At 42.1% G+C, this 17,859-nt stretch overlaps 1 protein-coding gene across 1 annotated transcript in view; it reads right to left on the bottom strand.

Annotated features, from left to right (window-relative positions):
* Positions 1–17,859, bottom strand: part of MTUS2 (microtubule associated scaffold protein 2) — a 465,717-nt gene that overhangs the window by 15,197 nt on the left and 432,661 nt on the right. Inside the window, 1 exon segment of the mRNA XM_044666108.1 lies at positions 6,590–6,663. Within this exon segment, the coding sequence (XP_044522043.1) occupies positions 6,590–6,663 (74 nt within the window).

Below are 17,859 nucleotides of genomic sequence, written 5' to 3' on the forward strand. Positions count from 1 at the left end.
CTTCCTTCCTTCCTTCCTTCCTTCCTTCCTTCCTTCCTTCCTTCCTTCCTTCCTTCCTTCCTTCCTTCCTTCCTTCCTTCCTTCTTTCCTTCCTTCCTTCTTTCCTTCCTTCCTTTCTTTTCCTTCCTTCCTTCTTTCTTCCTTCTCTCTCTTCCTTCTTTTCCTTCTGTCTTAGAATCAATAATGTATATTAATTTCAAGGAGAAGAATGTTAAGAGCTAGGCAAAAGGGATTAAGTGACTTGCCCAGGATCATACATAGAAGAAGTATCTGATATCACATTTGAACCCAGGACTTCTCATCTCTGGGCCTGACTCTGAGTGTGGGAGGCCAATACGAGAAATAGAGTCTCAACTAGGTAAAAATCTGAGTCTCCTCTTTTGACCCCTTTTGTGATCCACACCTTTTCTTGTTGAAAAGTATTGTGGCCTTAATGGAAAGCTTTAACCTCTTAGCCAACCAGCAGTCAAGAGGTTAACATTCTTCCCCTTTGGTCAGAAATGCAGCTGCTTGGCAAGCCAAGTTTAAGCCTCAGTTTAGCAGGGGCATTTCACCCCTGAGAAAAGTATTCTCAGACTTAGCTTGCTGATAATCAGGTAGCTGAAGGTCCAGCCTGGTTCTTATCTTCACCTTGAAGTTTCTGAGGTTTCTGAGGTGTGTTGTCTAAACTAACTGCAATGTCTGTGAAGCTGTAAAACTCTCTGTGCTTTTAGGTGAAAGGGAGTTTGAATTTGCATATATAATAAACTTGTGACTCAATGGCACTTTGGAGGAGCAGTTATGAGTTAACAGTCAAGATCGTCTCCCGCCTCTTTCTTTATCAACTAAGCTGCCTTTATCAGATTATCTGGAGATGATCAATAGATTTCGACATCTGAACCACTCAGCTGCCACCGAGTTCCTCCATTTCTGGGAGCAGACAAAGCCATCCTGTGGCTGTTCCTCTTCGGAGGCCTTCTGAGCTGATGCAGACCACAGGTGTGTGGACGTGCACGGTCAGTTACCAGAGTGTCCGTCGGGGTCCTCTTGCTCCAGCGGCAGGGGAAGCCATGACAGGGCTCTGCATGCCGAAGGTATTTAATAAGTGCTTGTGAAATTTCACAACAAATAATCTCCAATTCTGAGAGGGTAATTTAAGGGAAGTCCAACTCTGACAGGGATTTTAACATCAAAATACAGGCAATAGGGGGCAGCTGGGTAGCTCAGTGGATTGAGAGTCAGGCCTGGAGACGGGGAGGTCCTAGGTTCAAATTTGGCCTCAGACACTTCCCAGCTACAGTGTGACCCTGGGCAAGTCACTTGACCCCCATTGCCTACCCTTACCACTCTTCCACCTATGAGACAATACATAGAAGTTAAGGGTTAAAAAAAAAAAAAGAGAGAGAAAATACAGGCAATGGCCCTCATGGTAGAAGTCTGGCGTCACAGATTATGCAAAGTAATTCCTATTTGTATTTTGATTCACTGGTTCACTGCTTGTCAGAACAGATTTATTTTCCTAAGCAAAGTCTTGTTGGAGCTAATATTCAAATTAGTCTGTGTTCCCTGAGGCGCAGACTAGTGGAGGGCAGTCCAGAGGGGTGTTAGATGGGGGTGAGGGAAGCCCTTTGGGATGAATTTATTTTCCCAAGATAATCTACAAATTGGACAGTTGGCTGAAGAGATGTTACGGAATTGGAAGGTAGGCCAATTTCTCATTTTAGGATTTGTCCATACTAGTATATCTGATAGCTAATGATGCTAAATGTGTTTCCATGATTCAGTATTTATCTCTAGCCAGGACAGCTAATGTAAAAAAATTTTTGTCACTAAAGTGAACCAACTACCAAAAATAAGTCATCTATTTTCTAATAATAATTTTATGAAACGGCTGCCATTTATGGTGCATTGAGGCCCTGAAATTTACTTTGCACACATTATTTCAAAGCATCTCTATAATGGCTAGGTAAGGTGGAGACTTCAGCTACATTTTTTTCCATTTTACAGATGAGGAAACTGAGGCACAGAGAAAGTGACTTGCCCATGTTTGAGAAGTTAGCAAGTCGGCTAAGGGTAGGATCTGAACTCAAGCAGAATGGAAAATATATGAAGAGGGGCAGCTGGGTGGCTCAGTGGATTGAGAGTCAGGCTCAGAGATGGGAGGTCCTGGGTTCAAATCTAATATCAGACACTTCCAACTGTGTGACCCTGGGCAAGTCACTTAACCCCCATTGCTTAGCTCTTACCACTCTTCTGCCTTGGAACCAAGACACAGTATTGATTCTAAGACGGAAAGTAAGCATTTAAAAAAATTTAAAAATAAAAATAAAAAATAAAGAAAGTATATGAAGGCTGGAGTCACAGGATACTGGGTTTAAATCCTATCCCTGGTGCTAAGTGTTTGTGTGGCTGCCTTACGCAAGTCCCCTCAACTCACTGGACTTCAGTGCCCTCACCTGTATCTCTTTTCCTCTGGTCCTATGGATCCAGGTCTCTTCTGACTCAGGAGTTAGCAATCTTTCTACCACACCATAGTCTTGGGGAAAATGCTGCCTATGAATTATGGTCAGAGTAGAAACCACAATTCAATCCCAAGAGCTAGATATACCTTTTTTGGGGGGAAATGAGAAGAGTCCTAATTTCATCTATGTAGAGAATTCCTGATTTTGGTGTGACCTCCACTGTTGCAGATCAGAGACTCCAGAGTCACAGAGAGTTGCTAGGTGACTTGCCCAGGGTCACACACTTTACAAATAAACCTGTTCTAACTCAGTTTCCAATACTTAGTAATAATAATAATAATAATAATAATAATAATAATAGGCTAATATCGATATCAGGCCTGCTCTGTGCCAGAGACTGAGATCGATAAGCACTTTATAAATAGAATCTCATTTGATCCTCATAATGACTCTGTGAGACAGATATTCTCATCCCCGTTTTACAGATGAGGAAACTGAGGCAAATAGGTTACGTCCTTTGCCCAGCCAGCATCACACAGCTTAATAAAGGTCAGAGGCTGAATTGGAATTCAGGACCCTGGGTTCTATCCATTGTGTCACCTGGCTGCCCCACTTAGTGCCGGAAAGGGTGAGCCAACCCTAACCGGAGTGTGGCGGTGCACAGCTCCTTCATGAGTGGCCTGCTTTCCCTGCGGGGCTCTGGCTGATCCAGTTGGCCTGGAAAAGATGACCACGGAGCCCTGCCTTCCCCTCTGGGCAGCACAGCTGAGTACTTCAGACCCAGCATCACAGCGATGGAGGCTTTCACGTTGGAAGAGGCCTTGGAGCATCCTTGGTCCTTTCTTGTAGCTGCAGAGACCCTTTCCCGGGTCACAGACACGGACCCTTCAGCAAAGCCGAAGAAGGGTTTGGGGCTTCTTCTGCCTTTTCTCCCTTCCACTCATCACTCACTAATAAAGCCTGGTTTTTGTTTCACTGTCCCATCTGGCCCTGAGCAAGGCAGCCTTAAAAAAAAAACCTACTACACAGCTCGCAACGGAGCTTTCCTTGTTTGCTGAACGTCCAGGGAAAGAACAGGAAAAACAACAATCCGGGCCAGAAACGGAGGGTGTCCTTGGCTGAGGTCTCGAGAGGCAGCCAACCTCCCGAGTAACTGTGGATTCCGCAAAGATCTGTGAGCAAGGAGGGGAATATATTTCTGATATCTCAAAAGTGCAAACACCTATCTATGGCGGGTGCCACAGGGAATAAAGAGGCTGCTAGAGGTCCCGAGGCAAGATTCATGGGAGGCCTCTCCTTATCCGCTGTGGGGAGCCCTCGGCTGCCCTCCCAGCACGCTGACCACTTCTGCCCGCCAGGTGAGTGCGGCGTTCTCCAGAGTTCTGTCCTTGGCCCTCTTCCTTTTCCCTCTCTCGTCTCCCGGGGCTTTGGGGGGATCTTGTCCCCTTCCAGTGGCTCCCATGATCTTCTCCAGACCAACAGCTCACTCGTCTTTCTCTCTAGTCCCGCTTCCCTCTGCCAACTAGACACGTCAGCGGATCACGGAATCTTACAGCGGGAGGAACCTCAGTGGCAGGCTAGTCCAACTTATACCCAGAGAAGATCTGATCAGTGTACTTGGCAAATGGCCATGCTGGCTATGCTGGACGACTGGTGATGGGGGAACTCACTGCCTCCCAAGAGATCCAGCCCCCTTTGGAATGGTTTACTATACTTCAAACTCCACACATCTAAAACCACATACATCTTCCCCGCTAAGTCAGCTCCCTCCCGGTCACTCATGATGAAAGCTTTCCATTCATCCTTGGCTCTCTCTTTCCTTCACCTTTAATATCCAGTTAATTATGGGTTCCTACTGACTTTTCCTTTCTTTAAGACTTTTTTTTTTTTTTTGGTTGTTTTTTTTTTGTATTTTTTTTTTTAAACCCTTGTACTTCGGTGTATTGTCTCATAGGTGGAAGATTGGTAAGGGTGGGCAATGGGGGTCAAGTGACTTGCCCAGGGTCACACAGCTGGGAAGTGTCTGAGGCCGGGTTTGAACCTAGGACCTCCTGTCTCTAGGCCTGACTCTCACTCCACTGAGCTACCCAGCTGCCCATTTAAGACTTTTGATTTAGAACTAGATTTAGAGGAAATATCTTTTTGTTTATTTGTTTATTATTTATGTAATTTATTATTAATTATATTTACTTATTATTTATGAAAATATTATTGTTTATTATTTATGAAAAAATCTTACCTAGGGGCAACTGGGTGGCTCAGTGGATTAAGAACCAGCCCTAGAGATGGGAGGTCCTAGATTCAAATCTGGCCTCAGACACTTCCTAGCTGTGTGACTCTGGGCAAGTCACTAATCCCCACTGCCTAGCCCTTTGCACTCTTCTGCCTTAGAACCAATAAATAATATTGATCCTAAGATGGAAGGTAAGAGTTTAAAAACAAAAAACAAAAATTTTACCTTCCATTTTGGAATCAATACTAAATATTTGTATAATTGATAAGTACATTTTGATTGATAAAATTGGTAAATATAATTGATTCCAAGGCAGAAGCGCAGTAAGGGCTAGGCATTTGGGGTTAAATGACTTGCCCAGGGTTACACAGCTAGGAAGTGACTCGAGCCAGATTTGAACCCTGAACTCTCATCACTAGGCTGAATCCACTGAGCCACTTAGCCATCCCTAAATATCCTGTTTTGTTTTGTTTTTAATAGATGAAGAAAATGAAGCCCAGGTCATAAGTTAATGGAGTCAGGACTCAGATATTTTTTTTTTTTTTTTAATTTTAAACCCTTAACTTCTGTGTATTGACTTATAGGTGGAAGAGTGGTAAGGGTAGGCAATGGGGGTCAAGTGACTTGCCCAGGGTCACACAGCTGGGACGTGTCTAAGGCCGGACTTGAACCTAGGACCTCCCGTCTCTAGGCCTGGCTCTCAATCCACTGAGCTACCCAGCTGCCCCCTGGACTCAGATATTTTAACTCTAAATCTTCTACCATTACCATCATCTGGTCCAGTTTCTAATCAAGTCAGGACCAGTGCTGTTGTATTCTGCTTAATTCTCTGCATCTAATCTATACTATAGAGTACTGCAAGATTAACTGGAAGCATCTGAGTATCAGTTGTGAGACACGGGAGACCTTGGCACAGCCCCATACAGCATGGTGTGCCTGTATCAAAGAAGGTTCTGTGCTCTGTGAGCAAAGCGCAATTGCAGCATCTCAAAAGAATCACGAGATATGCAAATTTAGACATCTCCTTCCCAAATGTTCATATGGGCTATCTGTGCCCAATCTGTGGTAGAACCTTCTGAGCTCCTATTGGTCTGTCCCAACTGTCCCCCGACCCCAACACAATGATGTCATTTTGGTCCTCTCTGAGTAGGAAGGACAACCACCAACTAATCAACAGAAACAGCATGCTTTGTCCTTCCACAGAGTCAATGGCTCCTCACAACTGTATAAATGGAGATTTTGAACCTTGGACTTCATCCCCCAAAAGTCCCTTAGTATTTCCCAAAATTCCCTTTAATCCCTCCTGCGCCTCCACGTTTGCATGGCCACATTATTATTTTATAAGTTCTGTAGCTCCTCTCCCCTTTTTTTTTTTCCTCTTTTGCTCTCGAGAGTGGGCTGGGTTAATACCTTTTTACTTAGTTTTTTTATGTTAGTTTATTATTATTAAAACTTTAAAAATATATAATTTTAAATTATTGAATATTAATTTTAATCTCTGCACAACGCACAGGATAGTCTATATTTTTTTAACCTTTCATTCAGAATCTTCCCTTCCTAACTTTCTGTGGCCTTCCTTCCTTTTTTCTCTCACTTCAATATATCATCTCAAGGTTTTGCCCTGATCATCAGGGCTTTAACTTTTCTTGAGCACTTTGACACTCAAAAATCACGTCTTCCTTTGAACTCCTCTAACACTTACAGCTCATTCTACAGACTTAACACTTGGCATATGTGATATGTGATCACATTTGTCTAGCAGCCATTCTATTTTTCCAAGGAGAGGACTTACGTCTCTTTGTATCTATGCCCAGCGCAGTGTCATACATCCTGTGGATGGTTCACTAAATGTCACATGAGGGTACTGATGCTGACACTTCCCCGGCTGAAATAAGTAAATAATGAAACTATTAACCTGGAGTGACAACCGCAGTTTTTCAAAACTGTCTTCCAGTTCTTTCTTTTCAAGCTCATGGGCAGACATCAGTTCTAGGGAGAAGGAAAAAAACACATTGTTAAACTGGTCTCCTGCCTGATATTGCCAGAAATCTTGGGATTAGGGGCATAGTGGGGCCCATATCCTTGGGGGTTATTTTCCAAGACATACTGCAGATGGCTGAAACACCTGCTGACTCCACCAAAAAAAAAAAAAAAAAAAAAAAAAAAAAAAAAAAAAAGAAAGGAAAGAAAAGAAAAGAAATCCCAAAGGTACAGATGAAAAAGTGAAAGCAGACATTGCTGGGGATCTCCTGGCTTTGCAGGCTGATCCCCAGATAAGGAAGCCCTCTTGTAATTTCTTTCTCATTCATCGGGACGTAATGAGGACACTAGTGAGGCCAGTATTTATGAGAATTAGGGTACTGAGAGTCTGGTGTGGGGCACTGCAAGGGATCATAGAAGTTGTGGAGTCCAACTCCCCCATTATACAGATGAGGAAACAAAGGTCAGAGAGGTCTCATGACTTTCCAAAGTCACAAAGATAGGTAGAGGCCAAATGACTGGCACCAAATCCCAGTGGCAGAGCAGGGTTTCAAATCTGGGGACACCGATTAAAAGCATTACTTCCACTGTGCCTTGGGGTTTCCATTTTTATAAAATTACATGTAAATTACCCATGTTATGACTTGTCTTCACAGTGCCATTCCCTTCAATAAGAGATCCTCTGAAGGAAGAGGAAAAGAAAACTTCTAGAATTCACCGTCATGGTCAGTTGACCCAGTTTACAAGTCTTTCCCTACGATGGGCCAGTCAAATGGCTTTCCCAATTTCTAGTGGCCCTTTTCTTCCTGGTCTGAAATAAAGAAGAAGACTCTTTCCAAAGAAGGCTGCACGCTGATCGGTGCAGGAGTTATTCCTGACTTCAGAGGACGAGTCGTAAAGCATCCGTCCTTCCTCTCAGCAGAGGTCCTGAAGGAAGCGCGCAATGTCAGACAAGGTCAATGCTTGGTTCTCTGAACTGCCTTTTTGTTAGAAAGGAAGGAAGGTTCTAGAGGTTGTGGGTGGTGGTGGGATGGGATAGTGACCTCATTTATTAAAGAACAAAAGAGAAAAATCCTTCTACTGAGGAGCAGAGGAAAAGGGATTGTTCCAAGGTCAAATGGGCTGCCAGAAACAGAGGGATGGAGAGGACCACCAAGTATGCAATCACCCTACTCAAGCAAAGAGTCCATTTTAAGATGCCTCCAACCAGGGAAAGGGACCAACTAGACCCTCTTTATAGTGTCTGGAACAATTGTTCTCAGTGGGTCAGCGTCAATACAGCAATAATTTGTAGGAATGAGTCAAAAAATAATGTCATGTAAATAAAGAAGATGGGGGAGCTTTTTTCCTCCAGATAAGAAGAGTCTCCTGAGTCAGGGTGAAGCCTATCTCATTCTGACTATGCAAGCAATTTGTTTTCATGTTGTAGCTGATGAGAGGTGAGCTCTCATTAATCAGTCCAGATCCTGTGCTCAGAGTGGGTTACTGTCTGGGAGCAGCTATTAATTATGTTTCTTCCTAGCATGGTCTGCAATTAGGAAGCAGTCTGAGGTTTCACGCAAATCCAGATATTCTGACTAAAGCTGGAGAAATACCTCTGTCCGGAAGAGCAGTCACAAGAGGGACCGGAGAGGGGATTTACATTTGGGGGAAAAAAAATCACTTATCAGAGCTCTCCACTGCATGCTTTACAGGCATCCCTTTCTTGTGTTTGGGCACAGGCACTGAGGAGTATCATCCACCTCCAGATGATGAGTGGTAGCTAAGACCATAATATTGACTTGACAACATATATAATTCAATGGCCCTGGATAGGGTGACAGCAGAAAAAAAACCTTCATTAGTCACAATGGAGCTGTTAGTCATATACTGGGGCCCATCGACCAGAGCCGTTCAAATGAAAAACCAGAAATGAATGAGCTTCAAGCAGGCTCATCACATTATTCTAAATTTGTCCTCTCAGAAAGCCATAGCAAGACATTTTCAAATTAATTCAAAGCCCCTGCTGAAAAGACAATCCCACGACGATGCTTGAAAATGTCTGATGTGACCCTAAATATCTGTGTCTCCTTTGGTGCCTTTCTCTTTTTGGGCGTTGTAGTAAACTTCCTCTTCACTTCCTCAGGTGGTATTCTGACATCCAGTAGTCATCAAATCTCTTCTGTTTTTGAAGCTCTGTGGCTGTTTTTTGCATACCAGGAAGAGTTTGATTAAAACCAAAAGCTTTCTTTCTAGTAGTTTGGGAGGGAGAGGACACTAGCAGTTGAAAAGCTGTTGCTTGAGCTACATCTTATTTTTTTTTTTTAATTTGTTTATTTTAAAATATTTTTCCAAGGTTATACGATTCACATTCTTTCTCTCCCCTCTTCCCTTTTCCCTCCTGGAGCTGACAAGCAATTCTACTGGATTGTAATAAAATAATCTTTAAAAACCAAAATCCTAAGTCCTATACCCACATAAACATGTGACAAAATATGTTTTTCTTCTGTGTTTCTATTTGCACAGTTCTTTCTCTCAATGTGGATATTGAGCTACATCTTAAAGGAAGTAAAGAACTCTAAGAGATGGAGGTGAGGAGAGAGTGCATTCTAGGAATGAAGATGGCCAGTGAAAAAGTCTGGAGAATGGACATGGAGCACTGGGTATAAGAAACAAACGGGATCACAGAATGTAGCAGTGGAAGTAATGTTCAGTGATGCTGGGAAGATATGTTGGCTCCAGGTTGCAGTGGACTTTAAATGCTAAACATAAATGTATATACTATAATTCATTGTACTTGCACGGTCATGTCCAAGTTTAACAGAAATGACTTCAGTAGCAGTGTATAGGACAGACAAAAGGAGGGAGACCACCTAGGAGGTTGTTGTATTAATCTAGGGGGAGAGGAGAGGGCCTGAACTAAGGGAGTAACTACGGATAGAGAGAAGGGCTTGGATAAGAGAGGTTGAGAAGACAGAAAGGGAAAGTTAGGCAGATGATTGATACGTGGACCAAAGGCAAATGAGCAGTTCAGGATAATGCCTAGGTTATAAACAAAGACGACGGGAAGATGGAAGTACCTTTAACAGAAATAGGGAACTCTGCAAGAGCAGAGGGTTTGGATGGAAAGATGAGTTAGGTTTTGAACTTGTTGGTTTTGAGGTATCTTCTAGACATACTGGATGAAATATTTTATAAGCAATTGGTGATGAAGTGCTGAAGCTCGCATTGGGGCTGGATATATCAATCTGGGAGTTAGCCGCATAGAAATGAGAGTTAAATCCATGGGAGATGATGGGAGGGTAGGCTAGAACCTTGAAGATACCCATTTTTAAGGGATATAATATAGCTGATAAGTCAGTTAGCAAAAGAAGGCTGAGGAGCAGATCGGGAAGGCAGAATAACCAGGAGAGGATGGTGCTACAAAAAACCTAGGAAGGAAAGTATCCAGGAGGAGTGGTTGGTTAATCATGGCAAATGCAGGAGGCCGGTCAAGAAGGATTAGGATTGAGAGATCACCCAGCAGATGAGGCAATAAAGGCATCTTTGGAGAAAGCAGTTTCATTGTGTGAACTCATTAAGTCAAACTGCAAAGGGTTGAGGAGTGGATGAGATAAGAGGCAATGACTAAAAGATGGCTTTTTCAAAGGCTTTGCCTGAGGAAAGGAGAAGAGATAAAAGACGGCAATTTGAAGGGATGGCATGGTCTAACTAAAGTATTTTTGAGAATAGGAACTATCTAGTTTTGTTTGAAGGCAGTAAAGAAGGAATTGGTAGATAGGGAGAGGGGGAAGATATGATATATGAATGATGGTGTGTCCTTTTGGAGAACATGGGCAGAACGGGAGTGAGTGAATGTGCATAAGGGTTGGCCATGGCACAAAGGGCCACTTTTTGTCAAGAGGCTGGAGGAAAGAGAATGGCAAGAGGGGAAGCTCACATGGAATGTTCTCCAATTTCTCAGTCAAGTAAGAGGAGGGGCCCTCATCTGGCAGACAGTGGGGAGTAGGAAGACAAGTTTTGAAATTGCTCTTGAGAGGAATAAAATAATCAATGAAAGAGGAGTGAAAGGATGTTCTTGTGTTTAGGACTCACTCAGCTGAGGGAAGATAACATGAATTTGTCATGTACCCGTCAGCATGGACGTGAGAACTCCCCCAGTAGCATTCAGTAGCTCATGGCAAGAAACAGAGAAGGCAGAGGGTAGAAGTGATCCACAGCTGTGCTTTGGCAGATGAGAGGTGAAAGGACAAAGAGGAGAGGGGTTCAAGATCAGAGGCCAGGGGAAAGTTGAAATGCTATATCTAACCACTGGGAAGAAAGTGAAGTTAGAGCAGGAGTAATGACCTGAGAAAGTACTGAGGCATAGACGGCTTAGAGACCTTGATGAAGGCAAAAAATTGGTTTAGGAGGAAGGAGGCATAGGGGGAAGTGGAACGACAGCAGATTATAATCAAATGGGGGGATAGCACAGTTTCCAACAGAGAATAGAAGTCAAGTCAGATCAATAAATATTTATTAAGCATTAACTTAAGTAAATACTTATTAAAGCATTTACATTCTGTAATGGGAAAAGGATAGAGATAGGATAAGATTTAAGAGAAGTGGAAGGCTGTCTTTAAGGTATTCACCAGGAACTCAAGGGAAAGGATTTTAGCAGGCAGAGGGCAGAGAGAGGAGGAACAGTTTGGAAGTGACAACTGCTAGTGACCTCCTGTAGGAGGAGGTTGGGCTCTTCCTGTCCGGGAATGGTGGAGGAAAGGTGGGCTTGTCCTTGTAGCTCATCTACCTGAACCTGACTGTGGAGAAGGAGTAAACCCCTAACTCATCTTTGGAGGTACTAACTGGGGAAGATCTAGAAAAGGATCTGACCATTCCAAATGCTAGAGATTCAAATGCAAGCAAAAAGGAAAGGCTGTCTTCAGGGAGCTTACATTCTAATGGGGGTGCTGGAAATGGACGGAATGAAGGTGACTGACAAAAGATCTTCCTCAAAGAGGTTTCAGGCTGATTCCCCGATGGGAGAGGAGGACTTACAGGGGAAGAGAGAGAAGAGCATGGAGTTGGGGCATTGTGGTGGATCACTTGTGGGTAATGGTGAGATCTAGTGTGTGACTATTCTTAGGTCTGAGGTGGAGTGAAGGAAGTGGGTCATAGGATTTTGGGAGGCTGAGAGAGTTTGAGGGACCATTTCTTTAAATTACTATTTTCTCTATGCCATCTTGGTAAATTTTTGTTTTAAATTTTAAACCCTTAACTTCTTTGTATTGACTTATAGGTGGAAAATTGGTAAGGGTAGGCAATGGGGGTCAAGTGACTTGCCCAGGGTCACACAGCTGGGAAGTGTCTGAGGCCGGATTTGAACCTAGGACCTCCCATCTCTACGCCTGGCTCTCAATCCACTGAGCTACCCAGCTGTCCCTAAATGTCTTTGCTAAAAGCAAATTGGAAATAACCTCCTGTCATTCCACCTCCCCCTATTCCTCTTACCTCCTATTTTTTGCCTTCATCAAGGTCTCCAAAGCCCTCCCCCTCAGTACTTTCTCAGGTCATCCTCCCCCCCCCCCCATACCCGACATCACTTTCTTCCTTAACCAGACTCTTCCCAGTTGTTACACACTTCAGCTTTCCCCTGTCCTCTGATCTTGAATCCCTTTGCCTCCTTGTCCTTTGAGCGCTCATCTGCCAAAACACAGCTGTGGATTATTTCCACCATCTGCTTTTTCCACTACCTGAGATAATAAGTGAGGAGGGATCACAGTAGTGGGTAAAGTACTAACCACAAAAAGATCAAAGTAAGAGGAAAAGGAGCCATATAAACAAAGCTACTTAGAGCAACTCCTTTCATAATAACCCCAAATTGGAAACTAAGCGGGTGCCCTCGTATTAGGGAATAGTAAACAAACTGTGCCATATGAACACGATGAAATGTTTCTGTGTCATTATAAATGCCAAAATAGAGAGTTTTAAGGGAATTAATTCTATGAGCTAATGCAAAGGGCAGTGAGCAGAAAAGGGAGGACAATTTATACAATGACAACAACATCAAAAAAGAAAAAGAACTTGGAAAAAATTTTCAACTCTAATCAATATGAAGGAATTGAGGGATTAAGACAGCAAGTAGTTAATTGTGGCAATAGAACTGAACCACTCTGATGCCATCTTGTGACTCAGTTCTGGAGCTAGCTCAGTTCCCTTTCTATTCAATGATGGGCCTGGTCCAAATTCTGTCTTGTGAGAAAATTTTATTCAATTGTGAGAAATAGGAGAAAACCAATTTTGCATTAATTGAACCTTGTGTGGCTGGGAAGCTGTGCCACCTGTTCCTGCTGTTTAGAGACCCTTCATCAAAGGCCTACGTTATGTTGACCAGGAATGTAGTCAAATCCTAAGGCTGACCTAAGTTTTCTCATAATTGTCTATCTCAAGCAACCTATGTACCTCATCTGAAAACTGTCCCCATACTCATCAGTCAGTAACTGTTTTCATGTTCCTTTGATTGTTTTATAGCTACTTGGGGGAAGTGGGACACCTCTTTTTCTGATTTCAGGGAATTTTACTTGTTTATTATCCCCCTTCCATTTGGAAAGTCCCTAATCTTTCATCAAATCAGAAATCAGTTTACCTAATGTTGCATTGTTTTCTTTTTAATTAATTAGTCTTCTTTGATTGTTTTTAATGTATAAAAGGCTGTCTCTTCCTATATTTTGGGTCCAGCCCTAAACTGAAGAAGAGCCATAGGTCTCTCTAATTGGAATAGGCAGCAAGTGGGAAAATGGTCAGCCTTGAGAAAACCTTAAACAACTGTCAATGTTTTGTCAAAGAACTTGCACTTTGGCTCTTTACATCTTGTTTGGCTTTGCAGTCTGCTTGCCTGTAACCACTGTTTCCAGTTTCATGGAATTTTAAAATAAAAAAATGCATCAGAAATAAAAAGTTCCTTCCTTCCTGGTCCTGGTTTGTTGGACATTTGGCACGCATTACTTAATAAATGGATATGCTCAAATTACTGAGCCTTTGCTTCCTCAGTTATTTCATCTTTTGCATGTTCAAATATCAGAGGACTGAAGATAAGTCTTACTACCCACTTCCACACAGAAATGGATGGACTTAAAAGGCAGAAGGAGGCATATGTTTTCGTTTTGTTAAATTATAGCAAACAACATGTCTACTGATAAATATATCCTATGTACAAAGTAAATAGAAAGTAACAGTTGGGAAGGGACTGTAGTGGCAGTTGGAGTTGGGGAGGGATCAGGAAAGGCCTTATGCTGGTACTGTTACCCAAGAAGAGTCTCAAAAGGACCTCGAGATTCTAGGGGGGAAAGAGAGGAAGGTGAGCATACCAAGTTTGGGGCACAGCCTGTGCAAAAGACATAGGGGTGGAGATGGAATGTTGCATCTGGGGAACAGTATTATAAGCCAGTTTGGCTGTAATGTAAAGTATGTGAGGGGGGAATAATGTGAAATTATTCTGAAGACAGGTTGAGGACAGATTGTTAAGGACTTTAAACTATACAGCACTTCCCATAATAGAAATGATTAGGAAGAAACTCAGGAAGATGAACAAATGGGGAAAAAAAGTAGGTAAGCATTTCCTCATGCTTACCTGATTTGATCTTGGGAAACCTGAGTATGGGTTCCATAGTTATTCCACAGGCTCAAATAAGGGTGAAAGAAAAAATAGATAATATGGGTAAATGATATTAAGAAAAAGAAAGTTCTTCTGCACAGAGCTCTTTTCTTTTGTTAAACTATAGGACAGAAGAACATAAACTTCTCCATTTTCTTTTAGGCAAGGTAAAATTGAATTTATCTTTACAGTTTTACATCCAGTCAAGGGGATTCATGGATAAAATGTGATATACCCGGGGAGAAAGAAAGAACTGGCAAAACCTGCAAGAGATCCTGTGGCAATGGAACTTTTGAAGAGCCCGTGGGAAAAATCCATTCGATATATAGCCCCAGCAGACATGCATTTCAAAATGAAATCTGTGGATTCTGGTCACCCTCTGATGAAATGACAATTCTAAGGATCCATTAGCAGCTCTGATAGGGTTCTGAATAAAGGGTCACACTTTCTGCCTAGATCTTGTTCTTGTAAAATCTGAGTGGTGCCAGTAATCATGCTCTTAGAAAAGAGAGGAAAAGCATTTTGGAAAGAAAAGTTCACCATGGCAGATTTGTGGGATGCTGAACAAAGGACTGGGTGATGGCCAAGTTAATGGTTATCTGGTCCTCCTTTGTGTGCCCTCAGAGGTCGGGCACTCTTCAAAAAAGGGCAATGAGCTTGCCAGAGAAATACAATAGACACATGACTCCTGAATGTAAAGATTGGAACTCCAAAAATTACAGTGTAGTATTTCAGTTGGAATGACATCTACATGGCCTGTCTGCAGAGTGGCAGTGAGTCAGCCCTTTAGGGAGGCTTCCAAAGGTGCCTGTGAGCAGGATATGGTTCACATAGAAGTCAGAACCCGAAGAAGCCAATGGTGGATCAGAAGGTTGGCTGGATTTAAACTATGGGAAATATCTTCTCCTTATCTTTGGCTTCCCCCAAAAGATTGTCTTTCAAATGTGTATGGTCATGAGGAAATCATAATGAGGGGAGTGTCAAGAAGGAGAGAACAATCAGATAGAGGAAATAATGAGAAAAAACGCACAAGAGACACTGAATTTGAAAGCATATAAGTGTGAACATTTAACTACATATTTTTGACATAGTCATTCTATATAATGATTTCTCAGCATTGAAATATTTTAGTGTTTCCCTCTATACACATATTCATCTCCATTCCTCTTCAGGCTATATTCCTGACTTTGTTTATACTGCCCCAGACACCTCTCCATCCTGGCAGCTTTCTCCAGCTCTAGACCTCACACATCCTAAGTTCCCTCCTTCTCATCAGCTGGTTCCTCCCAGAATCTTTGTTCAAGGAGGATGCCTGGGTCATCTCTTACTATTTTCCTCCCCCAGGCTGCACTCCTGACTCTCTTCCTCTACTTTTTCTACAATGTTCCAGCAGTGTGGGGTACCTTCATCACCTCTAGGCCTGGTATTCCATCCACTCTATCATATTGCTCCCCCCTTTAGGGGTAGGATGAACATTTTATTATTATTTTTTCTCTGAGCATGACTAGTTTATTAACAGCAATATAACTGTTAACAAAGTAGGCCAGACTGGTTTCCTCAGTAAAGGCAGTATCTTCCATGAGGAGGGAAAGACCACTCTTTATTGATATGCAGAAAGGAGGGTATCTAGGTAATAGGGGAATTGTACAATTGGCTACAGCTAGGGAAATTGGGTTGGCATTCATGTGTAGCTGATCATACCCTTCTCTAACAATTAAAACATGTTAACTGCTTTATGGGACTCACCAATGTTTTGCCATCTTGGCTAGGAAATTAGTACCACTCAAATCAGAACCACTCAGTTAGTTGTCCTATTGTAGGGGATAAAACCATTCCTAATTGCATAAGGATAGCTCCCTTATATTACTCCCCTTCCCACCACCACTTTTTGTATTCCTTCCTACTTCTCTATAGGGTCTTTTAATCACCCCCTCCCCAACTTTTCCTTCCCTTATTTTACTCCTCTCCCCACTATCACCTTTCTTATTCCCCCCCCCCTTCAACTTCTCTTGAGCTGATAGGATTTTATAATGAATCTGGCTGTTATTTTCTCTCTGAGACAATTCCAATGAGAGTAAGGTTTCAGTATTGCCTGTCATCCTCCTTTCCACTGTGTAATAGTTCCCCCCTCCCACATATTTCTTTTTTAAAAAATTTATTTAGAATATTTTTCCATGATTACATGCTTCATGATTTTTCCTACCTCGCCTTCCTCCCCCCTCCCGGAGCTAACAAGTAGTTCCACTGGGTTATACATGTATCATTGTTCAAAATCTATTTCCATGTTACTCATATTTGCAGTAGAGTGATCTTTTAACACCAAAACCCTAATCATATCCCCATCAAACCATGTGATCAATCTTATGTTTTTCTTCTGTGTTTCTGCGCCCAACAGTTCTTTCTCTGGATATAGATAGCATTCTTTCTCACAAGTTCCTCTGGATTGTCCTGGATCATTGCATTGTTGTTAGTAAAAAAGTCTGTTACATTCTATTGTGCCATAATATATCAGTCTCTGTGTACAGTGTTCTTCTGGTTCTGCTCCTTTCATTCTGCATCAATTTTTGGAGGTCTTCCCAGTTCACATGGAATTCCTCCAGTTCTTTATTCCTTTTTGGGCTTCTTTTCCTGTTTGGACTTCAGATTTTTTGTCTAGGTCTGGCTTATTCCTTAGGAATGCTTGAAAATCTCCTATCTTATTGAATGTCCATTTTTTCTCCCTGAAAGAATATACTCAGTTTTTCTGCATAGGTGACTCTGAGTTGTAAACCTAAATCTTTTGCCTTCCTGAATATCTTATTCCATGCCTTTTGATCTTTTAATGTAGAAGCTGCTAGGTTCTGTGTGATCCTGACTATAACCCCATGGTATTTGAATGGTTTCTTTCTGGCTGCTTGAAGTATTTTCTCCTTAGCTTGGTGGTTCCTGAATTTAGCTATTACATTCCTGGAAGTTGTCATTTGAGGATTTCTTTCTGGATGTGATCTGTGAATTCTTTCAGTTTCAATTTTATTTTCTTGTTCAAGGATCTCTGGGCAGTTATCTTTGATAATTTCTTATAGTGTGATATACAAGGTTTTTTCTTGATTATGGCTTTCAGGTAGTCCAATAATTCTCAAATTGTCTCTCCTACATCTATTTTCTAGGTGAGTTGTTTTTTCAATAAGATATTTCAGGTTTTCCTCTGTTTTTTTTTTTTTCCTCCATTCCTCTGATTTTGCTTTATTGTTTCTTGGTTTCTCATGAAATCATTAGTTTCTAGATGGTCAATTCTTATTTTTAAGACTTGATTTTCTTCAGTTTTTGGTTCTCCTTTTTCAATTGACCCATTTCTTCTTGCATCACTTTCATTTCTCTTCCCCACTTTTCCTCTGCCTCTCTTAACTGTTTTTTTTTAAACCCTTAACTTCTGTGTATTGGCTCCTTGGTGGAAGAGTGGTAAGGGTGGGCAATGGGGGTCAAGTGACTTGCCCAGGGTCACACAGCTGGGAAGTGTCTGAGGCCGGATTTGAACTCTAGGCCAGACTCTCAATCCACTGAGCTACCCAGCTGCCCCTCTTAATTGGTTTTTGAAGTCTTTTTTGAGTTATTCC

This window comes from Gracilinanus agilis, chromosome 3 (genome assembly GCF_016433145.1).
Source record: "Gracilinanus agilis isolate LMUSP501 chromosome 3, AgileGrace, whole genome shotgun sequence".
NCBI lineage: Eukaryota > Metazoa > Chordata > Mammalia > Didelphimorphia > Didelphidae > Gracilinanus > Gracilinanus agilis.